General features: G+C 37.2%; 1 protein-coding gene and 1 pseudogene across 7 annotated transcripts in view; one reads left to right on the forward strand and one right to left on the reverse strand.

The window, feature by feature from the left end:
• The window catches only part of SPTLC3 (serine palmitoyltransferase long chain base subunit 3), a 171,557-nt gene that overhangs the window by 90,711 nt on the left and 55,179 nt on the right, over positions 1–25,667 (reverse strand). For all 7 annotated transcript variants that reach the window (XM_058433216.1, XM_058433217.1, XM_058433213.1 and 4 more), the window contains 2 exons: positions 16,059–16,213; positions 13,995–14,143 (listed from right to left, as the gene is read on the reverse strand). In XM_058433216.1, the coding sequence (XP_058289199.1) occupies positions 13,995–14,143; positions 16,059–16,213 (304 nt within the window). The remainder of the gene's footprint in view (positions 1–13,994; positions 14,144–16,058; positions 16,214–25,667) is intronic.
• LOC116461386 (centrosomal AT-AC splicing factor-like) lies at positions 14,180–14,831 on the forward strand (annotated as a pseudogene).

Raw genomic sequence — 25,667 nt, forward strand, 5'->3', positions numbered from 1 at the left:
GCTGTGATCACACCACTGCAAGCCAGCCTGGGTGACAAAGCAAGATCTCATTAGAAAAGAAAAAAAAAAAAGAAAAGAAAAGAAAGAAAAAAGGGAAAAGAAAACAAGGGAAGAGAGAGGAAAAAGGAAATGCAGGTGTCCATCCGAGGTCTGAGGTCCCCAGACACAGTCCTTTTTCAGGATTTCCAGTGGGCACATGGTTAGGAAAGTGATTTTTAGCCCCTAGATGCAAGACCAATTTCTATGACCAGATGTCTGACAGCTGAGTTACAAGTTAAGAGCAGTTTTGCATCTAGGGGCTTACCTTCATTTATATAGAAAACAATAATCCCCAAACTCCATTACCATGGAATTTCTCTGTTTAGTGTTCATAGCTCAGATTTTATTAACAAACCTGAAAGATTCCTAGGATGGCTGAGGATCTTTCACCACTTCTACTTCAGGAAGCCATGCCTTTGAAAGTCAGATTGGACTAGTCTAGGGTGAGGTGGGTTTTTAAAGGAATAGTGAAAAATCTTCCTTTTAATCAAGGGCAGCTTTTCTCTTCCTGCTCTTCATATTCAAAAAATAAAAATGTAGGAAGAGCTTGGGGAAATAAAGTAGTCACTAGAAGCTTTGCTTTCTACAAACAGTAATTCAGGCCATACCCTGATTGAATAAAAAGTGTCAACTTGCAGTTGGTGGTCCAAGTACTTAGGTAATTCTAGAAATCAAGTACAACATTTTGTCTTTGGTAAATAAATATTGGTATTTTTAACTCCTAAGAAAGCATAGTTATAATGCTAGCTGAAGGCATAAATAAATCCACAATTTTTTTTTTTTCTGTTTCTCTGTGACATTTTAGTCTCTGGAAGTCAATAATAGCCATAGATTGGCTATTGACAGTGGATCTCCGAATTGCTATGTTATGCATATAATGAATCTCATTTTTGTCCTGGTGGTCCATTTATCCAGTGTTATATTCAAAACCTGCCTTATGAATAAAGTAATAAACACAAACTGGAAGTATCCTGTTGTCAGCTCTCTAAGTGGTCTTTTCATGTGCCAAGTGCCACATTTGTTGCCATCAGTCAAATAAAAAATTAGATTCAAGATAAAGTATCAATATTCTATCTATGGACTATATGCATGTCTACTGAATTTTTATTGATACTGACTGGCTTGTACTCTTTAGTCAGAGATTACTGGCCTACATATTGACATTGGTTAATAACAAAGAGTGTGGGTGTTATTAACAAGCCTGTTTCACAACTACCAATTCTTCTTTTGTAGCCCATATGAAGACTATTTTCCAAATTGTAACTGTAGCCACTTTTGGTCCCGAATGTCCTGTTCATAAACTGTTCCTTAGACCTGGCCTAAGAGCAGGTGGTTTATTATGGGGACCTGCCAGCTGTTCCATCTTGCCATTCACACTGTGGGTCAGAGCTATGAGTTCCCATCTGTGCCACTTTGCTTGAACTGGTAATTCTTGCATTAAAGCCAGCATTCACATTCTGCTTAAAGAATTCCATCTTGGAGTTATGCTTCAAAAGCATTTGGGGTACTCTGCTGTCCTCTTTGATCCACTTCCGTCCAGTCTAATGGAGGTTATGGAGCAATATTGCTTCTCGAGTGACTTTTTCTGGCCAACATTCTGAGATAGTCTAGAGGAAGCCAGATGTAGTATCTGAAATGGGTCTAGGTCATACAGTTATGCTGAGCATAGGCCACTGCTGCTGGGTTAAGGACCCTCCATCATGGTGAAGTCTGGAAAAATGGTGGAAATAACTTTCAACTGCCCACTTCCTCTGGCCTTCATTTTAAACAAACCACAAATCAACCTGCTTTTTGGCAGGTTGAAGCATCAGCAAATATTAGATCAGATGTAAATAAAAACCTTAAGTGGGGCACAGGTATATAATTATGATGGTCCTTCACATCAAATAATTATGATGAGAGAAGATTTTCTAAGTAGACAGAATAATAACTTCTCTCTCATCCCCTGGTCTCAATTTTCTTTCTGTAAAGTTTTATTTTTTTTTCTAAATAATGTGTAATGAGTGTTCACCAATGTACCATGATTGCTTAATTTAATCCTCATACTCTATATCCTCTCTAATCCTCACACCTACACATATTCTATAAAGTAGGCAACTGTATCCTTATTTAACTAGTGAGGAAACAGGTACCAACGTGATGCTACTTAAAGGAGACAGAACTGATAAATGCAGACCATCTGCTTAACAATGTGCCAGCCTAATAGACTGAAATATTTTGAGCCTTATCTCAATTGTCATCCAAGTTTTTGAGTTTGGTACTATTATTATCTTCATTTTATAGATGAGGAAAAAAAAAACCCTTGAGAGTTTAGTTTACCCTCAAGACCCCTTGGAGGTTCCAAGGTCACACAGTAAGTTTAGAGCCAAGATTCAAATTAGCATGTCTGACTCCAGAGATGAAACACTTCATCACAATTCCATGGCTTTTTCCAAAGCAGGAAATTTTGGCAGCTGTTAGCCCAAGGGTTGCTAAGCATCTGTGTGTTCTTAAATATATAAAGCTTTGTTGTTATAAACATCATAGGACAATTTATTGAAATATTAATGTATATACGTTCTCCTTAAAAACTTTTTATTCCCCTCCTTCCATGTTTAGTAAGTAACCAGGTTGGGTTTAGTCTTTTGTTCGTAGAGAGGTTCATGATACAGGGTCCAAAGCAGGAATTATTTCCTTCCAGTCTTTATAGAAGCTTACACAAATTGAAGGGATTCCATTAGGAGTACTCAAAGGAGAGGACTCAAGGTATGTGAAGCAGAGAGGGTAAAGAGGATTTGATCAAGACTGGGGTCAATCGATCCATTCGTATCTCTTGATGGTAGCTACCTGGGGACAGTTGCAAGTTGCATGAACATGGCTTGAATGCTAGATACCGGAGTCTCTATCCTCACCATAGACCCCTCAGCCTCCAACACAGGACAGAGACACTAGGTTGCTGGACCACAGGGCTTATATTTAAACAGTGGGCCAACAGTGTTGACCAGTGTGGTTGTGGGACCAAGGACCAGGAGACAGCCCTGATGTTGGGAGCTGCCTAATAATCTAAAAGCTTTGCTCCATCTTGAAGAATGGGAGCCTCAATATGGACTAAAAATAGAAATCCAGATTGGGAATTGGGGCCAACATTAACTTGGTAATAAAAAAAGGAACTTGAATAATTCTTGCACTCTTGAGTTTGTGATACACATGGCCTTTCCATTCATTAACTATGTGACCTTGGGAAAGTTATTGAGACTTTCTGGACTTTGGCATGCGCTTTCATAAAAGTAAGTTAGACTAAACTCTAGGGACCTTGCTGAACCTCAGTTCTGTGATTTCATTACTCCTTCTGTATTTTACTTTGACTAAATGGCAGAGAATTAAGTCTGGAAGTAGTATATGATAAGATGAAAGGCTCTATATTGTACCTTTGATGAAGATTAATACATAGGCCCCTATGTGGTCTTTTAGTTCTAGCTCTTCATTAGAAGAGTTTATTCTACTCCTTCTGGGCTCACTAAAATAGACTCAAATTATATAGGGGCTGCAGGCTGGTGAATAGTTCAGAGGAATATACACATCTTTACCCTGAAGGATGATAATAGAAACATAAAATAGGTAGATGAAAAATAGAGAAAGTCTGGATAAACTCCTGGACCCTGCAACTTAAGTCTTTTCAACCCTGGGCTACTTAACACTAGGTGAAAAGTCAGGTCACATATTTAGGTTATGTCTTGTCTATGAGAAGAAACACAGGTGTCAAGATGGTCAGAAATGACTTCCATTGTACTACCAGATCTAACTGTTTTGCATTATCAGGAAGAGTACAGAATAAATGGATTGGTATTACATTTCTGTCACATGGTTCTTTTGCCACCCTCAATGCTCCTCTTCCCAAAGATAATCACCTGGATTTGAGAAATTAGGGGCAGACATTGATGATGTCCTTGGTCTTCTTCAAGTTGATATCACTGGCCTTAAAAGTTATACACAGGTGCCAATGTCAATGAAGTTTGTATTCTTTATATACACAGGTGCCGATGTCAATGAAGTTTGTATTCTTAATCTATTTGGCTCTAATGAGAGACTTTTAGTCTAAAGGAAGGAGCTTGGTGTTTGGCTGATGTGAACTGAGATTTGGAAATGTGGCTCAGTGCTATAAACCTGGAGGATTTATTTTCTCCAAATCATTGTGATGTCAAGTACTTGTCTAGATCAGCAAACTTTTGATAGAGATCTAGAGAATAAATGGTTTGGGCTTTGTAGGCCATGTGGTTGTTGTTGCAACTATTCAACTCTGCTATTGTAAAGTGAAAGCAGTCATAGGCAATACACAAAATAATGGGTGTGGCTGTGATCCAACAAAGCTTTATGGACACTGAAATTTGAACTTCATATAATATTCATGTGTCATAAAGTCTTATTCTTATTTTTATTATTCCAATGATTTAAAACTGTACAAAAAAAGGGGGCAGCTGTATTGGTTTAGTGACCTCTGATCTTGATGGTTTCCAGTTTTTGCTATGAGCAGTATGGGGCAGTACAAATGGCTCTCCAGTGGGTCTCAAGAGAACTGATGTCTAGTCTTCTCAACCTACAGACTGTGGAAACATTGATTGGCAAGTCATTAAAAATCTCTGGGGCTTCATGTGTCTCATCTTATGGTATTTATGTGGGAAGGTGGAAGGTGGTAGATCTACAAATTCTGAAATTCTATGAGTTTCAACATTGTTTGATCATCCCAGATATCACTTTGCTGGCAAGTATTATACTTATGTAAAATTACTGTCATATCTTGTTGAATTGTGCTTGGCTTTGTCAAACCTATAGGACTAAATTCTACACTTGCAGAAATATGCCTGCTAGTTGAAATTGAGCTGTGCTATAATTTCTATCATCGTCAGGAGAAGGGCAATTACATTGTCAGAACTCTACTAGGTCTCAGGAAATTGCCAAAAGGCTTTAAGAAACCAAGATACGCTTTCATTTTTCTCCTCCCAAACAATTCCTCCGAGAGTCCCATTCTCCTGAAACATACTCTTAAAAGAAAATTAAGAGGCTTGAGAGAAATGCAATAAAATCTCATTAATCGGAATCTATAATAATTTGGTTTGAGAGGAATTGGCACTATTCATGAATAAAGGTTTTGCAGTGTCTATTAACTAATTGGAGCGGGGATGTTCATTGCTAATTTAATCAAATTCACTTCTTGAAAATGTGTTTGTTACATTGATTTACATGAAAATATGTTAATTAAAATTTCTTTTTAAAAGAAAGTTAAGATCTCTACTTGGTAGCTATTTTTTAGAAACTGCTCATTCTTAAGGCAACTTAAAAGGCCACAAGAATATATTTATTTAAAATATACTTTAGGCATATTGCATATTTAGGCTGGTCCCTTCTTCAAAAGCTCAGGTTAACAAAACTACGTTTCTTAGACCTAGCTACAAATTTTTGAGAAAGAAACACAGGAAGAGCCTTGATAATTTAAATTAAATGATAGCAGATAATTTGTTAGGAAGATAAATGGTTGGGAGGAGGGCTTTACAAATTCTCTAATGATTAAGAACAATATGCTGGACATCCTATAGTTCATAAGCTATAGTTCAGCAATGTATAGCCAATTATTAACCAATGTTATTTCTGTATATCAGTGACAATTGCCATCAGGTAAGTTTGCACCACCCCTTGTTCCTCTTTGCCTTTAAAAACCTGCTTGTGGCAAAGGCTGGAGGGAGCACTTCCCAAGGCAACTTGGAAATGTGTCCTGGGAGGCTGTCCTCAACTTCGGCGCAAATCAACTCTCTATGTTAATTTTGCTTCAGTTTCTTTCTTTAGGTCGACAGGAGGAACTAGGATTTGAGTTCAAGCAACTTAATCCCAGAGCTTTTGTTCTTGACCATGGTGCTAAAGAACTTCATTATAATTTCAAATGACTAAATAATATTATGCTAAACAGATCCACCAAATATATTAAATCAATTTCTGAGTGTTAGAAACATACTTGTTTCCCTAATTTTATCATTGTTAGTCTCACTGCAATTATTATTCTTGGACATACTTATTTAAATACTTTATTCAAGTTTAAATACTCATTCATTTTTTAAAGACAAAATCGCTCAAAATAGAGTTACAAAGTTAAACGGCTGCTTTTGATACCTTTTCAAATTGCTCTCTAATTTACTCTATCAATGGTATATGAGAGTGCTCTTTTCTTCACTCCTTTGAAACTACGGGGTATTATTATTTTTTTTTTTTAACTTTTGTCAATTAGGGAAAAAGGATATCTCAATGTCCTAATCATTCTTTGGGGTGATGTGATAATGACAAAAGGGTTGAGAAATGTCACACCATCCTGGCTGTGCAGTTTTGCCTGGTTTTTTTTGTTTTTGGAGATGGATTTTCACTCGGTCGTGAGGCTGGAGTACAGTGGCGCAATCTCGGCTCACTGCAACCTCTGACTCCCAGGTTCAAGCGATTTTCCTGCCTCAGCCTCCCAAGTAGCTGGGAGTACAGGCACACGCCACCACATCCAGCTAATTTTTGTATTTTTAGTAGAGACGGGGTTTCACCATGTTGGCCAGGATGGTCTTGATCTCTTGACCTCGTGATCCGCCTGCCTAGGCCTCCCAAAGTGTCGGGATTACAGGCGTGAGCCACCGCACCCGGCCAAGTTTTGCCTGTTTTGAACCTTATCAAAAACGTATCCTACTTCTTAAATTGGGATATTCTTTTTTTTTTGTTGGTTTGTGAGAGTCTTTAAGTGTTAAGAATATTAACATGTTGTCATATATATTGGGAATAACTTTTTCCAATTGTGTTCTTTGACTTTTACCTTTGTTAACCTTGTTTTCTATGTACAGAAGTTTAAATGTTTCACTTTGCTGAATCTTTTCCCTTCAGGTTTCTGCGGGTGTTTTCTCTGGTTCCCTGCGGTATTAGGACAAAATAGACTACTGTTAGAATCAGGCTTGAGAAGCCTGAAGGGTAAACAGCTGTGGCAGGTGGTTGGGTTGGGAGCAGGCTGCCTCACCTCCAACAGGGAAGAGTGCCTGCCCATTTTCCATGACCAAGGTGGCCCCTGTGGCACTGAGTCAGCTTGCAAGACCCCTCCCACACAGAGGGCATTCTGCCAGGATGAGGTGAATTCACCTGGAAAAGATGGGAGGCCAACACAGGTTGTAGAACTGAGCAGGGTTTGGTCATAAGCGACAAACTGGAAAAGAAGCATTGCGCACATCAAGGAAACTACAGTCTGACATTCCTAACAGGATCCTCCCTGGGAACACACACAAGTGTATTTCATATTTGAATTGTCTCAGTAGTTTTATTTTACTCATTTGATATTTTTCATCAATTCATTTATTCATTCACTCATTTATTTTGAAAGTGTTTTTGGTGGTGGTGGTGGTGGTGGTTTTTGTTTTTTCCATGTCAATCTCAAATGTATTTGCAATTTATCTAGGTGTAATTTACCTACACGCAATATGTGAGGTGGGAATATAACTTCTTCCTTTATATGACCAACCAGTTATAACACTAATCATGAAATCATTGATCCTTTTCTCACCTGATCTGAAATACTCTTCTTATCATATACAAATGAGAGTGCAATGTTGCATCTCTTTCCAGGCTTTTAGTTTCTACCCACCCACCTCTACCCTGCCTATTGAGCTTGTGTTCAATTTACATATTTGTTTGGGGAAGAATTAATATAATTACAATACTGAATTTTCCCCTTCAAGGATATGGTATTTCCGTCTTTTTTATAAATGTCTTCTGTTAAGTCTTTTATAAAAGTTTTGTAGTTTTCTTTCAATAGGTTCCAAACATTTTCAAAATAAGTTTATTCCCTAGGTGTTTGCTATTTTTGGTTATATTCAGTAGTAATATCATTTCCCTAATATATCTCTTACTGTTTATAGTTGATTATTAACTTTACTATATGAATTAAAAATTGTTCTTTATTGAATCTTTTTATGTCTAATAAATGTTTGATTACTTAAATATGTAAAGTGGAGGAAAGTGGACCAAAACTCTGTTTTGAGTGGAGGGATGGGCTCACTGTCCTACTTGCTCAATTCCCTCTCTCTCTGTAGCCTCAAGAACAGCCCCTCCACAAGTCTCACTTGCCCTCCATAGGTCACAGCTTGAAACCCAGAAGGTGAACAATAAACTCATCTACAAATAATGGCTCTTTTACCTCTTCCTTTGTAATATATATACTTCTTATTCTGTTGTACGATAGTCTTTCAATAAATATTCATTAACTTAGAGAATGAATAATTATATTGTTTAGCACTTGCAAAGCTTATTAAAAATGATAGTAAAACAGGCATCTTCATCTTTTTCTTGACTTTAAAATAAATACTTCCAGTATTTAACCAAGAATCATAGTACAATCTCTTTGAGGTACATATTTTTTATTCTATTCAGGAATTTCTTGTTTATTTTCTATTTAAAATTTTAGAGAAATGGATAATGAACTTTATAAATGCTTAGCAGCATCTATGAAGATAATCAGTTTACTTCTTAGCTATTTCAATATTTTAAATTATCTCCTTATTGAACTATTATTTTGATCCCTGAATAGCATTACTTGATTATGTTATTCTGTTATTTGAATGTACTGTTAGTCTCAATGCCAATTTTTATATATAATATGTATAATATTATAATATTACTTATAAAATATTTATATTTATATTTTCTTTTTACATATTTATAAAATATATATTATATATTACAAAAATATATAATAGTTTTATAAGTAATATTATTTAAATTTTATATATAAAATATATAAAGTAATAGTAATGTATTCTTTTTCCTTTATTAAATGCATGTTTGTTAGATTTGGAGATCAAGGTTATGCTAGCTCAATCATTGTCAACCGTGGCTGCTTATCAGAATCACCTCCAGTGATTTATTAAAAATACAGATGTTGGGCTTGGGGTGGTGGCTCCTCCCTATAATCCCAGCATTTTGGGGGCTGAGGCAGGAGGATCACTAGAGGCCAAGAGTTTGAGGTTACAGTGAGCTGTGATTACACCACTGCATTCCAGCTTGGGTAACAGAATGAAACTCTAACTCTAAAAAAAAAGTACAGATAGCTCGGCTCAATAGAAATTACTATTTCAAATTCCTAAGTTTCCGCTTTTAACTTTAATAATTCAATACTTTTGCTTTTCTTTTATTCCTTGCTATGTTCGTTGCCCAGTTTACTAGCTTTCATCTTTCCTGCTTAGTAAAGTAAGACTTATATTTTCCTCTATGTACACAACTAGCTGCTTCCCATAATCTCATACTTGTTAGTTTCTTATTAATTTTTAGCTTTATTCACAGGATTCAAGAATGTGACTTATGTAGGTTCTACTTTTTAGAATTTCATGTGGTTTTCTTTGTGGTATAATATATAGTAGATTTTTATGAAAATTCAATGAGGATTTAAAAAGGTGAAGTATAGTGGTGATATTTTTTTGTTGTTCTGAAACATTTTTTATAATATGTTTAGACAGATAGCATTTTGGATTAGAGGTTTTACAAAATACTACTTTTATATACATTTTGAAGATGTTTTTACAGAAACTTATTATATGGGCCAATTATTATATTGTATATGTATTTTTGCCCTATCTTATTCTTTATTTTATTTCATTTTTTTATTATTATTATACTTTAAGTTTTAGGGTACATGTGCACAATGTGCAGGTTTGTTACATATGTATCCATGTGCCATGTTGTTGTGCTGCACCCATTAACTCGTCATTTAGCATTAGGTATATCTCCTAATGCTGTCCCTCCCTGCTCCCCCTACCCCACAACAGTCCCCGGAGTGTGATGTTCCCCTTCCTGTGTCCATGAGTTCTCATTGTTCAATTCCCACCTATGAGTGAGAACATGTGGTGTTTGGTTTTTTGTCCTTGTGATAGTTTACTGAGAATGATGGTTTCCAGTTTCATCCACGTCCCTACAAAGGACATGAACTCATCATTTTTTATGGCTGCATAGTATTCCATGGTGTATATGTGCCACATTTTCTTAATCCAGTCTATCGTTGTTGGACATTTGGGTTGGTTCCAAGTCTTTGCTATTGTGAATAGTGCCGCAATAAACATACGTGTGCATGTGTCTTTATAGCAGCATGATTTATAATCCTTTGGGTATATACCCAGTAATGGGATGGCTGGGTCAAATGGGATTTCTAGTTCTAGATCCCTGAGGAATCACCACACTGACTTCCACAATAGTTGAACTAGTTTACAGTCCCACCAACAGTGTAAAAGTGTTCCTATTTCTCCACATCCTCTCCAGCACCTGTTATTTCCTGATTTTTTAATGATGGCCATTCTAACTGGTGTGAGATGGTATCTCACTGTGCTTTTGATTTGCATTTCTCTGATGGCCAGTGATGATGAGCATTTTTTCATGTGCTTTTTGGCTGCATAAATGTCTTCTTTTGAGAAGTGTCTGTTCATGTCCTTTGCCCACTTTTTGATGGGGTTGTTTTTTTCTTGTAAATTTGTTTGAGTTCATTGTAGATTCTGGATATTAGCCCTTTGTCAGATGAGTAGGTTGCGAAAATTTTCTCCCATTCTGTAGGTTGCCTGTTCACTCTGATGGTAGTTTCTTTTGCTGTGCAGAAGCTCTTTAGTTTAATGAGATCCCATTTGTCAATTTTGGCTTTTGTTGCCATTGCTTTTGGTGTTTTAGTCAGGAAGTCCTTGCCCATGCCTATGTCCTGAATGGTATTGCCTAGGTTTTCTTCTAGAGTTTTTATGGTTTTAGGTCTAACATTTAAGTCTTTAATCCATCTTGAATTAATTTTTGTATAAGGTGTAAGGAAGGGATCCTGTTGCAGCTTTCTACATATGGCCAGCCAGTTTTCCCAGCACCATTTATTAAATAGGGAATCCTTTCCCCATTGCTTGTTTTTGTCAGGTTTGTCAAAGATCAGATAGTTGGAGATATGTGGCATTATTTCTGAGGGCTCTGTTTTGTTCCGCTGATCTATGTCTCTGTTTTGGTACCAGTACCATAGTGATAATATGTTTTAAGGTTTAGCATTCAATAGATAACTATTAAATTAACAATCATTAACGATTACATTGTTAATGTCTTCTATATCATTTATTTATTTATTTTTGGCTTCTTTATTACTTTATAAGTAATATATTATTTATATTTTATATATAAAATATATAAAATAATAGTAATTTATAGTTTTCCCTTTATTAAATGCATGTTTGTCAGATTTGGAGATCAAGGTTATGCTGGCTCTATGGTTGTCAACTGTGCGAGATACCTTATAGTCTCCTATTACCATATCATTTTTTTGTTTTTTGTTGCTTCATTTATGTGGAATGTAAATTGATCCATAAAGGAGTCAAAGTCTCCCTTAATTTTGTATTCCACTATTTTTTAGTTGTACTCTAAAATAAGCAGTAGTGCATAATTTCACATCTTAAAAATAGCATTTGCACTTCTGTACAGATGTGTCCAGAAATATATCATTTCCAGCTGTATTTTTGGGCTCAGTTTTAACATTTACAGGTGCAGATTTTGCAAACAATCTTCCTCCAGGAACCTGCCTCCTGGGCTCTTCCTTTGCTGCTCCTTCTACTGACATGACCTCCCTTTTGAGCCCCTTTGGGGTTGCAGCAGAGAGGTGGGCACTAGGTACCTGGTGGGACCTATCTTTCTATTTTTCACTCTTTGAAATAATTTTAACTTAATGTCATATATTTTTAAATTACAGCACATAGTTGAGCTTAGGTTTTTGGCCAAATCTCAGTCTTTTTCTTTTAATAGACAAATCTGTTCTAGGTACATTTTTTTTTGTCAAAATAATATCTGTCATCTATGTTTTAAGTGATTCCTTGTCATTTCCTTTTTTATCTTTCTTCTTTTGTTACATGGATTTTATTTTCCTTTTTCCCCTAAAACATTGAAAACTATTTTTAAAAGCTCTGAGGAGTTATTTTTTAGTGATTAAATGTTCATGAACTTGTAGGTTCTCAAGAAGCTATTTTGGTTACTAAAAATTGTTGAACTTCTAGCTTTCCAATTTTCATTGTTAACCCATTTGTACTGCTAAATATTCTCTTAAGACATGTTTTCCAGAATTTACCTTTGTTCATTAGAATAAATGGCTTTCAGAATCACGCTACTCCTAATTCTTGCATGCCATGTTAAGATTATTGTTAATGTTGCAGAATACTTTAAATATCCTCTTTATTTATTCATTTCCTGACTGGCTGCTTATATTCATATTTCAGTCATTCTATTTGCCTAAAATTAGTGACGGTGGCTTCTCTTTGAGTCTTTCACTATTTACTTGAAAAATGTTAAAGTCCTTTTCTTAGAACTTGACATGGAGAGCTAAATGAAATGGAGAAATATTAAAAACTGGGTGATTCAGAAGGGTGAGTAGGTGGAGAAAGAACTTGGGCTGAGTGACAGTCCCAAATGAGACCTTCATTTCTGCCTAGTTTCTTAGGGTTTGCTACACCTATGGAGTTGGGGACCCATGTTCCATATCTGGCTTCCCCTGTAAGTGAACCACTGTCTGTATCAAACAGCTTTCCTTCAGCCTCTACCGCCTGTGTAGGGAGCGTTCTGTCTCACTGAGTTGGGGGAGTTGTTATCAGGAATGTGTCTTCTGCCTGGTCATTAACAACCCTGGTATTGGGTGTCACCAGCACCAGAGGAAATATCTCAAATGATTACTGACCCTGTGCTCCTTATGGCTGGGGGTAATCCTCCAGTCTCTGTCCCATCTCCAAATGGGGCATCACAGGTGACCCAGTCCTTCTAAGTGGAGTAAAGCCTCCCATTTTCATCTCCACCCTGTTAACATCTCCAGCCCTTATGCCTCAAAATGAAGATAAGTAAGATGTTTTTCTTAAGAAATCTGTGCACCCACTATTAACTCTAGAGCTTTAGCCAATGAATGTTGGGATTAAAAAGGTACCTACTTTGTTCAATGTGAATTATTTGTTGCACAAGTCTGAATAATTAAATAGTTTCTAAAACTCTCTAACTGGTTACCTAAGAGGGACATGTGGTTCATAATTCATTAACGTGATAGTAAATCCCTTTTTAATCACATTTGCCTCCAATTCTTAGACAGACCTAACTGACCTGGTGAACCTGGCATGTCACTGGGAGGGAGAAGGGCTGTAGTAGAGAAAGCTGAGCTAGACTGGGAATTAGGTTGCTTATTTAACTTCCTTGAGTACATCACTTAGGTGCCATGATCTCAGATTCTTCCCCCAGAAGATGAGAATAACACCACCTGTGTTGCCTACACAGGTGTTTTTTTTTTTTTTTTTTTTTTTAATAAATGAACACTCTCCCTCTGTCTATCCTCATGCCAAGAATTGAAAAGCACTCTATAAGAACAAGCTTGCATTATTCTTTCTTCCTGAATTGAAGATGAGTGGGTTTCCTTCTCACAGATGTTACTCCTTTGAGTAAGAGAAAAACATTTTCACTAAAAGGAAAATAAAGAGGCAGGCTGCTTATCTGCTTCACCTGGTCCATTCATTAATTTGTTCAGTGCAACATTCCACAAGTCCAATCCCTCTTCTCACAAAGCTTATGTTTTAGGAGCAGAGACAGACCATAAACAAATACAAATGCAAGATCATTTTAACCAGTGATGAACATCATTAAGAAAAGTGGAAGAAAGGGCAGAAAAGGACCAGCTAGAGGAGGCACAGTGTTGCTATTTTAGATAATATGGGCAGGAAAGATCCATTTTTGTCTATTCTGGAGAATTGAAACATGCAATTAATAAACTGTCTGGCAACAGCCCAATGCTTGAAATTTCCCAAAATCTCTCTTTTTTTTCTTTCTGCATTTTATAACACCTTTTTAATGGACACAGTCCAAATATGATCTAGGTTTGAGAGACAGACACAAGGAATCTGAGACCTAACAGCAAAAAATTTCAAAACGGTGAATGTACATACCCATTTCATTCCTGGTGCTGGCCACGCCTGTGCCATACACCTCTAAAACATCCTTTATTGTCCTCATAGACTCATCGTACTTGGCTGCAAGACCAAGGAAGTTATAGGAGCCCATGTTGATGACATCTTTGATGACTCTTCCAGTAAACCTGCGGGGAAACATGTAAATGAGCACATAATCCTCTCCCCAGGTTTATGCATGATTCAAAAAATCCCTGGTGGAAGGCTTGGGTTCCTATGAAGAAAAAGAGGATGAGGTGACCAAGGAGATGGCAGCTCAGATCCGTGAGGTGGAACAGAGCTGGCAGGAAGTGGTTCAGTCTGTCCTAGAGGTTGGTTTCCCTTGGAGGATCCAGACCCCCTCAGCCAGTGCCAGGCACTTTAGTCCCTGGAAGCTGGAAAGGGATGAACAGCCAAGTAGCTTCCAGCTCACAGCAGCCCTCCAGCTTGGACCTGCCACAGCTCCAGAGCTTGACTGGATGGAGACAGGACAATCTCCGATATTCATTGGCCATCAGGATATACTAGGAGTTGGTAACATCCACTCAGGTGTCACACCCCCCCTGGATGATCCAAGATGAAGAAGGCATCTCTGGGAACCAACAAACAGGACTGTCCTATAAAGAATTTATTAAATAAAAGGAAAAAGAAGTTGAAGGAACTTTCCCCAGAGTTGGGGCCAACTTTGATCACAGCTCCAGGACCAGTGCAGGCTGGCTGCCCTCTTTGGACCATGTCTGGAATAATGGATACTGTTGGCAGTTCAGGCGTCAACTCAGAACTGAAGCTGCAGCAATGAACAAGCAGATAAGCAGTCACATTAAAAAAAAATGCTAATTATTCCCTGTTGCTCTACCAACTACCGTGAGGCTAAAAGCAAAGTCAACAAACTCCTACCCACTATTATTCCTTCCACCAAGTTCATTATCATTGTCTTTCTTAGGAAACAGACATGCCCATTCATTCGATTTAATAAAGTTTTATTTTCCCAAATGTAAAAAAAAAAAAAAATTATCCTAGTGCTGGAGAGGCCTTAGGTCTGGCCCAAATCACATGTTTTCTTTCTTATTAATTTGCACTGTTGTCAGCATAAAGAAAGAAAAAGAAAGAAAACCTTGTCATTTGAAGCAATTTGGATGGAACTGGAGGCCTTTATATTAAGTGAAATAAGCAAGGCACAGAAGTCAAATATCACATTTTTTTTTTTTTACCTATAAAGTGGGAGCTAAAAAGGCAGATCTCATGAAGGGAGAGTAGATTGGTTGTTACCAGAGGCTAGAAAAGGTAGGGAGGAGGGGGAGATAAAGAGAAATTGACTAACAGGTACAAAGATACGGTTTGATAGAAGAAATAAAACTCAGATCAGTAGGGTGACTGTGGTTTATAAAATAATGTATGGTCTATTTCAAAATAGCTAGAAGAAAATAATTTAAATGATTCTGTCATAAAAAAAGACAAATATTTAAGATGATTGATGCCGCAAGTACACTGATTTGATCTTTACAATTTATATGAATGTATTAAATTATTACATGTACTCCAAAATAATGTGCATCTATTATGCATCAACGAAGTTGTTACCAAAAAATGGTTTTTCCTAAGAGAAGGGTAAACCCATGATGAAGTTGGGCAGAGCACTGGAGAAAGATATCTTGACCCATGGATTGTTACTTAGCCCTGATTTTCCTTGGGCACTTATTTCTATGACACTCATGCTCTGGTTTAAATTCCAGCAAGAGAACAGAGCAAGAACCACGGTCATCACTGTCTCATTCAGCTATAAGTAAGAGAGTAGTATTTGTCAATAAAGCTGAAAGGGGTCTTCCTGGCTGGCTTGGTGTGTCCTGCACCTTCTGACACAGGTCTTAGGTTAATTACAATACAAAAAAGCCACTCTGGCAGCTGCTTAATTACTGTGCCATCCTCCCCTGGCATTAGGCATATATGATACAAAACCAATGGCTTCCTTGCCTTGTTTTTTTTGGATTTGTTATCTAGTGGCCACGCTAGGATTTCCTTGAAAGGTTTTTCTTTTCACCAAGCCCCTCCGAGTGGCTCTCTCACCTAAACGTCCAGTTATAGTCGTCCGACACCCTCTCCATCACGTCAAACAGAGGCCCTGGGGCACTGCAGATGGGCCGGTTCCAGTTGTCTCTGATTCGCATGTAAAGGTTTCGTGTATAAAAATTTTCAAAGTCTTGATACAGTGGCACAAAATCCTGTTAGAACAGAGGTAGAAGGTTATCTCTGGTTCTTTGCTTTCTGGATTTCACTTACAATTGAAGCAGGGAAGAAGACCTAGAAGAGCTGTGGAAATAACACATCTACAGATATATTTTGAGCAAAGGTCAGTAGGTGAGGGAAGTAAATCTGTGAGGCTAAAGAATATGCCTTTTAGTAGGGGAATGAATGAAAACATGTGATGAATCAGCGTCACAAAGATGTCACTGCAATACAAGCCCGAGGGCAAGTGGAGACAACACGTCCCTGCAGTTTCTCTAAGGGTAACGCAGGTGTCTATGTCCAAAGCAGTTTCGTTGGAAAAAAAATGGTTGAGATGATCGTGTGTTTTCAACTTTTTTGAACATGAATATATCACTCACTGTGTGTTTAGAAGTGGGGATGAACTTGAACTATTGGACCTGCTGGCTGTTACATGGCCCATGGAAACTAATCAGAGGAGCTCATGGAGGCAGCGGGCCTCTCTCACAGCTGAGGTAAGAACACTGAGTTGCTGTATAAAGTGTAATCCGTGACTAAACTAAAGGGATCTGCAATCTAGCTGAGGCTTAAAGCAAGACATGTCTAATGTCATCATTTGACTCTTAATAGTTCCCTCTTCCCGTTTAGAAAAAAAAGTATATCTCATTGCCGGCGCTCATTTGGTTTTACATAAACATGCTCTTTGAGGCTGAAGCAAATCTGACTGATTTTCAATGTGAAAATAAAATATAAAAACTGTTCTTGGAGTTAGTTCTAAATAGAACTAACAACAAAATCACCTGCATCAGAATAATCTATTTGGGAAAAATCAGATTCATCAAATGAATTTTTGGTTAACAACTGTTAAAGAATTATGCTAACATCACGCTTAGGAATGCTACGTTTTCTAGGATTTGACATTTTCCATGAGCTAGAGAGTACTATATTATGTAAGTGGAAATACCATTACTAAAACCAGAATGCTATAAATAGAATGATGTCTTTTGTTTTCAAAGTTGATATACTGGAGCAATGCGAAAATAATACAAGTGAGATATTAATAGTTCATGGCAAGGTTTCCTTAGGATGAATGCTGCAGCCTCAAGATTCTCCTGCGAGTATTCTTGGAGCAAACAGGAAGAAAGTTAATCCAAGGCAGAAAATGCAATAATGGTAACGGTGGTCTAAGCCAAGCACTTTGGACATTCGTGGGATTACAGTAGGAGGGAGAGTCCTACCTTGTTGGAGGAATCAGGGAAGCTTTATGTAGGAGAGTCCTTGGAGATGGGCACCAAGGCAGAATGAGATTGTTATGGGCAGGGATGCTTGGGGAGTTCTCAGGGGAGTGGGTTTGTATGCTGGGAATGTGGAGTGCATTTGGGAAGAATTAATAAGAACAAAATATAACGCATACGCTGTCACTCTTTGCTCAGAACTTATAATGGCTCCCACCTCACTCCTGATTCGACATCCTGACTCATATAGCTTCTGGTTACCTCTCTGACCCCATCCCCTAATGACTCCCTACAGCGTAGGTGAGGCTGCAATGTCAGCTGGGCACAGACAATGGGAACCTTGAGCACCTGAAGCATTTGCAGGAAGAGTTCATCTTTTATGAGGGGTCACCGAATAATTGGGAGTGAGCCTTCTCATTCTCCCGCCTATGCTCTCAGAGCACTTGGTTCTCCTTTCCCTTATTAAATGAAGCTGATTTCCTCAAGGAACAAGGAGACCATGGGGAGTGCCTTTGTGGATGACCATATGCTACCGCTTTGCCCACTCATTCTCTGCACTGGTTCATTGCAGAAGATAATATGGAGAATAGGCAGGTTTTGATGGCAGATGGCTACACCGAAGCCACAGACCGTTCTGTCACTTCATCCTTTGGTCCTTGGTGACAATAGCATCATTTCTTGGGGAAAAAGTATACTTTTTTTTTTTGTAGGAAAGAATGTTCCTAAGCATACACTGTCTGAATTTGAAGGATGGTTGGGCAATTCTACATTTAAAAGTCTCACCTTGAATGCATTTTCTTTAAGTAGCTGTGATGTAGGTTTTGTTATGATTTAAAGCTCCAAGTTTCTGATAATCAATTATACTCTTTATATGTCTTTCTCATAGGGAAAGAGACATATTTTTGAGGCTACAAGATTATATAATTCTAGAAAACTCATTCTCAAACTATTTCTTCTTCGATTCAATACATTTTTTCAGACCGTTTACTGCTTTGTGAATTATTCCAATCCCCAAATGTTGTGTTTATCTATTTATAAATTTAAAAGTCTTATTCGAAATAATAATCTATAAACTCATCCTATCATGAGAAAAGAGAGAAGTAGGTGTGTAAGTAATATTTCTGGACTCTAAAGAGAATTATAATTTTAGGTTTTATGAGGAATCTTACCCAAAATAAAGTAGCAGTTGGCTTTGGAGAGAAGGAGACAAGAACCAAAGTATTCTGTCTATAAAATTAAAATTAATTTCAGATTTGGAACCACAAGATGCACAGGGCACCAGGGCTAGAGGGGCCACAACAATCACAGAGCAGGGGTCCCCAAGCCCTGGGCTGCAGACAGGTACCAGTCTGTGGCTTGTTAGGAACCGGGCCACACAGCAGGAGGTGAGCAGTGGGTGAGCGAGAATTACCACCTGAGCTCAGAGCTCCACCTCCTGTCAGATCAGCAGTGGCATGAGATTCTCATAGGAGTGCAAACCCTATTGTGAACTGCGCATGTGAGGGGTCTAGGTTTTGTGATCCTTATGAGAATCTAATGCCTAATGATCTGAGGTGGAACAGTTTCATCCTGAAACTATACCCCGTCACCCCACCTGGCTTTTGGTGGAAAAATTGTCTTCCTCAAAAGCAGTCCCCGGTGCCAGAAAGATCAGGGACTGCTGTTTTAGAGCTCAAACACCCACTCGGCCCATGAGGAGAATCAGGCCCAGAAAGGTGTGTGACTTGAACTCTGGTCAGCCTCGGACCTCACCCACTCCCCTAGACAGTGACTTCAGAGTGATTTCGGTCATACCTAGCTTCCCTCCAAAACACCAGTGATGACAAAAACCCTGGCCCATGATATGGAAAACTAGGGCCAGCAGGTTGCCAGACTATATATAGTAGGAACGTCCTTTAGTCATAGGGAACTTGGCGTTGGCTTGAAAAAACAGCCCATGGCTTCCCAGCCCATGCCACATGAAGATGCATTGTCATGGCTACCTAAGAGAAGGTCAGAAAATACTTCATCCTGTCTAAACTCTCTGCCTCCTGACTCAGGGATTCAGAATTTGTACCTATGTAGAAATGGACAGCTGGCTCTTCACTGAGATAAATGCTTTGAGGGCAAGATACAGGGATTCTAATATATTCTGTAGGGCCAGAAAAGACTTCCTTCTAGGGAATAATCTTCATGCTCAATAGAAATTGCATAAATTAAGTACTTGCAACTCCCCTGCAAAAAGGAAGGGCTAGTTTTGTTTTTTTTTTTTTTTTTCTAAAGTACTCAGAGTTATTTCTTTGTGCATGACATAAACATTAACCCAGATCTGATACACAAGGTCAGTAACCTACATGTTTCTGAGAGGGCCAATTGAGTTTGGAGACCTACTTAGAATTAAAGATCTGATCGGTGAATGAACTGACTTGCTTTTGGGCATGGCCCTCTTCTTCTCCCCACCTGCGAGGTTTCCTGTCTGCGTGTATTTCCACTCCACCCCATTCCTTTAAACAGCCAGGAGCTTTCTTCAGGAGCAGCCAACGCCTTCCAAAGGTCAATGTCCTCTAGTCCCAGAGAAGCTTCCCACAGCATTATAACTAAACCAGAAAATGAAGCTGGACTTGATATTTCAAAAACAAAAGCATTGCAATAGGATATATCTTTATTTATCTATAGACTTAATTTGTCATTTGGCTTACCATCTTTATTTTGCTTTCTGATACAAATGGCTAGATATGATAGAAAATACCAGGCCATAAGGACACAATCATTTTGGAGAATGGAGTGTAGAAAGAAGTGAGTTAAGCCTAAAATGACCCACAAAAATAGCATTGTTTCTTCTGCAATGTCATAATCTTTATTTTTCAATCTTTGTATTTGTACGATAATTTATAATTTTCCAAGTGTTATAGATATTTCTATCAAACTTTTATAGATAAGTTGATGGAAAGTCAGAAAACTTGATTGGACAAAATGGGAATTATTAATATTTCCAGTTCCCAAACCATGCTCTTTCCAATAAACCCTGCTACAAGGCTTGATGCTTGTATGAAAGTGAAAAGAGCATATCCATAGCTCATTGTTAAAACTATTACCAAATTTGGAAGCATATCTCTTGCAGAGTGAGAAAGAATCTTTATCAAACACAAAGTTATTCATTTGCATCTACATTGACACTTCAGTCCTCACCGAATACTGTATTTTATATAATTGTCCTTTTGAGAGGCAGCTGTTTCTAAGGCAGAACTTGGGATAATAACAAAATATGCTGATATTTTCCTTTTTGTTGATAAGGGTAACTGTATTTACAGTAGTTCTTCGAAGTATAAGAACCTGACTTAAAGATGGCTAAATTTAAATTTTATTCTTAAAGAATTAGATAGAGATATTGAATAAAGATGGCAGACTCAGTACTTACATGAATCCTACCACTCTTCTAAAAGTTCCATGGAAAAACAATAAAAAATAGATATTTAAGAAACAAAATAGGCCGGGCGCGGTGGCTCACGCTTGTAATCCCAGCACTTTGGGAGGCCGAGGCGGGCGGATCACGAGGTCAGGAGATCGAGACCACGGTGAAACCCCGTCTCTACTAAAAATACAAAAAATTAGCCGGGCGTGGTGGCGGGCGCCTGTAGTCCCAGCTACTCGGAGAGGCTGAGGCAGGAGAATGGCGTGAACCCGGGAGGCGGAGCTTGCAGTGAGCCGAGATTGCGCCACTGCACTCCAGCCTGGGCGACAGAGCGAGACTCCGTCTCAAAAAAAAAAATAAAAAATAAAAAAAAAAAAAATAAAAAAAAAAAATAAAAAAAGAAACAAAATAAAGTTCTAAATGCCTAGAAAGACCATCAAGAGTGTCATCAATGAATCAGAAATGCAGAAGAATCACAAAGACAGACATAAGTAAGATCTGATCACTGGGGAAATTAAACCACAGGAAACCATAGGTCCAAATATTTGCAGAGAAGACTGGCATGGATGTAAGCTAATAGAGGCAGCTTCAAGTTGAGAGTGAAGAGCTATAACAAGCTGACATTCAAGGTGAGGGTAGATCCCTTCATCCTCTTTCTATTGGGCTAACAAATAAGAAGTGATAATATTGGCCACAGGACAAAGTTTGTGGTGGGCAACAGGAAGAAGAGGGAAAAGCAATGCCCCAATGTAGAGAAATGCAGAGCCCACATAACAAGAAGACAATCTACTGGCCCTGGAAACTCATCCTGTTCCACTTCTACAGTCACTCAAGATAGGTGAACATGAATATATATATATAGTAGCTTATATGTCACTTCTACATATATATGTATATAGAAGTGACATTTTTATATAAACATAACAATGCACCCATTTAAAGGATAAACAGTTCAAAAAATAATGACCATGACAAAAAGGCAAATTAATAAGCTACAATATTATATTGATGATTTCTTTCATAAGACAGTGAAAAGGACAAAGAAAAGAAAATAGAAAGGGCAAGTCAAGAGATATATATAGGGCAGATTCAGAAGAACAAACATCTCTCTAATAGACATGGCAAGATTGAAAGAAGGAGATTAAGGAGGAAAGGAAGAGAAGGAGGAGGGAAAGAAGGCAAAGTGTAAGAAGGAAGAGAAGGGAGAAATTTCTAGAGATGAGGAAAGATTTGAATTTTAAGATATAAAGAGTTCATCAGGTACTTATTAAAGCAAATAAAGTTTCACACTTCATAGAAGAAAATAATCAGATTGCTTAAAACTTGAACTTAAAATTTTGTACTCTTCCAAGTTAGCAACCAAATAAAAACAAATACACACGTTTTTCAGTATATGCAAGGAGTCATAAGGTTAACACCCACAGGCATTTTCTGTAATAATTGAGAATGCACTACCTGATTTTGAAATATACAAAGGTACAGTAATCAAAACAGCATGGTACTGGCATAGAAACAGACACATAGGCCAATGGAACAGAAGAGAGAGCCCAGGAATAAATTCATGCATTTACAGTAATGGATCTTTGACAAAGGAGACAAAAACACACAATGGGGAAAGGAGAGTCTTTTCAATACATGGTGTTGGAAAAATTGGATATAAATATGCAGAATAATGAAATTGGATTCTTTTCTCATACTATATACAAAAATTCACTCAAAATGGATTAAATACTTAAATGTAAGACCTGAAACTGTAACACTATTAGAAAGAAACTTAGGGAAAAATCTTGACATTGATCTGGGCAGTGAATTTTTTGCTATGATCTCAAAACACAGGCAACAAAAACAAAACCAAAAAAAAAAAAAAAAACCAAAAAATGGAATTGCATCAAACTAAAAAGCAAAAGCTTCTGCACAACAAAAGAAATAATAAACAGAGTGAAGAGGCAACCTACAGAATGGGAGAAAATATTTGCAAACCATATATCTTATAAGGTGTTATTACCCAGAATACATAAGGAATCCAAACAATTCAGTAGCAAAACAAACAAACAAACAAAAACTTGATTAAAAAATGGGCAAGAGACTCAAACAGATATTTCTCAAATAAGACATACAAATGACCAACAGATATATTAAAAATAGGTCAGCGTCACAAATCGTCAGGGAAATGCAAATGAAAACCACAATGAGAAATCACCTCTTATCTGTGAGAATGGATGTTATTAAAAAGACAACAGATAACAAGTGTTGGCAAGGATGTGGAGAAAAGAGAACTCTTGTCCACTGATGGTGGGAAGGTAAATTGATGAAGCCGTTATGAAAAACAATATGGAAGTTCCAAAAAAAATTAAAAACGGAACTACCATATGATCTAGCAATCTCACTTCTCGGTGTATATCCAAAGTAAATGACATCACTATCTCCAAGAGATATTTGCACTTCTGTGTTTATTGCAGCATTATTCACAATAGACAAGATATGTAAACAACCCAAGTGTCCATCATGGATGAATGGATAAAGAAATACGGTATATATACACAATGGAATACCCTTCAGCCTCAAAAGAGAAGGACATTTGCGACAACATGGATGCACCTGGAGGACTTTATACTAAGGGAAATAAGAAAGACAAATACCATATGATCTCACTTACGTGTGAAATCTAAAAACATTGAAATCACAGGGGCAGAGAGTAGAATGGTGGTTGCCAGGCCTGGGGGCATGGTGGAAATAGGGGGATACTGGTCAAAGGGTACAACGTTTCAATTATGTAGTATGAATAAGTTCTGGAGACCTAATGTACAGCATGGTGACGATAGTTCATAATATATTGTATACTGGAAATTAATAAGAAAGTAGATCCTAAATGTTCTCACCAAAAAAAGGAAGGAAGAAAAAGGTAACTATGTGAAATTATGGATACATTATTAGCTTGATAGTTATAAATATTTCACAATGTATATGTATATCAAAGCATCATATTGTACACTATAAATATTTATAATTTTTAAAAAGCTTGAAGTTTTTAAAAAAGGAGAAGTAAAAAAATGCGTATATGTTAAAAGAAAAACGACTGTACTAAGTATAAAAGAAGTATTTAAAATAAAAAATAAAAGAAGATATGAATGTAAAACATAAATATGGCAGAATCAGTATAAGTCTGTAATTACAGTATTATAATAGGTTTACCCATATGGAATTGCCAATGTTTGACTATTTTTAACCTATCAAAACAGCAATTTCATATGGTTTAAATAAGTGTTAATATAATATATTATTAAAATACAACTTTTTTGTATTTCAATCTATTTGTTGCTTGTAAGAGATATACATTTTCTGGAAATGCTGAAGATAAAAGAAGGAGATGGCTATTGAAGAAAAAAGGTACATAAATAATAATAGAAGGTAAACTAGAATATAAAGTAAAAAGCATAATAAAAGGAAAAATCCACCAAGAACTATTAGAGCCAAGGACTTTTATGTATCTGATAGTTACACAGAAATACTTTCGGAAAAAAAAAAAAAACCCTGACAAATTTACAATCACGGGAAAGGCATTAACATACATTTATTTTAAAAAGTTCAGTAGAGAAAAAAGTAAGTTTAGAGCAGTTAAATATCACAATAAGTTTACTGTAATAGCAAACCCCAAAGATAATACATGTACAGTTTTTCATGTCACCCATGAAAAATTCCAGAAATTCTAATGCAACTATCTGAGAAACTGTGAAGGAGTGAATTTATTAAGGTGGCAGCATTTGAGATTAGAATATAAAAATAACAATTGCTTTGCTATATGTTATCAATAGCTAACTGGAAGATGGTATGGGAAAAAGATAATATTCAAATTATGTCATGATTAAAAAATTGTGCCCAGTAAGAGAAAATGGTAAGACTTTCACAAAGAAAATTATAAATTGTTACTAAAGAACATAAGAAATATGTAAAGAAATGGAGAGACAGATTTCTGAACAGGAAGACTGCTACGAAGACATCAAATTTTCCAAAGATAACCTATAGAGTTAATGAAAATGGCCAGTTTTTTCCAAATTCTATACCTCACAAGCTAATTCTAAAGTATACACAGAAAGAAAATCTTAAAGAATTATCTAAAAACTTGTAGAGTTACCCAAAATAATAGGAAAATAAGTCAACATTTCATATAACTGAGTTAAAAATGAACTATTTAGCCATGCTCTGTGGCTCACGCGTGGCCTGTAATCCCAGCACTTGGAGAGGCTGAGGCAGGCGGATCGCTTGAGGTTGGGAGTTTGAGACTAGCCTGGCCAAGACGGTGAAACCTAGTCTGTACTAAAATACAAAAATTAGCCGGGCACGGTGGCGCGCGCATGCCTGTAATTTCAGCTACTCGGGGGGTTGAGGCACGAGAATCGTGCCAACCTAGGAGACAAGATCACGCAACTGTACTCCAGCCTGGGTGACAGGGCAAGACTCTGTCTAAAAAAAAAAAAAAAAAAAAAAACAAAACTATTTAATTAATGATATTGGGGAAATTATTAGAAATATCATTAAAAAAAATTGGCCAGGTGCGGTGGCTTATGCCTGTAATCCCAGCTACTAGGAAGGCTGAGGCAGGAGAATCACTTGAACCCAGGAGGCAGAGGTTGCAGTGAGCCAAAATCGCACCACTGCACTCCAGCCTGGGCGAAAGAGCAAGACTCCATCAAAAAAAAGAAGAAAAAGAAAAAAAGAAAAGAAAAGAAAATAACTATTTAATTAATGATATTGGGGAAATTATTAGAAATATCTTTAAAAAAATTGATCAGGTGTGGTGGCTCATGCCTGTAATCCCAGCATTTTGGGAGGCCGAGGTGGGCGGAT

This window comes from Hylobates moloch, unplaced genomic scaffold (assembly GCF_009828535.3).
Source record: "Hylobates moloch isolate HMO894 unplaced genomic scaffold, HMol_V3 SCAFFOLD_21, whole genome shotgun sequence".
In the NCBI taxonomy this organism is placed as follows: Eukaryota; Metazoa; Chordata; class Mammalia; order Primates; family Hylobatidae; genus Hylobates; species Hylobates moloch.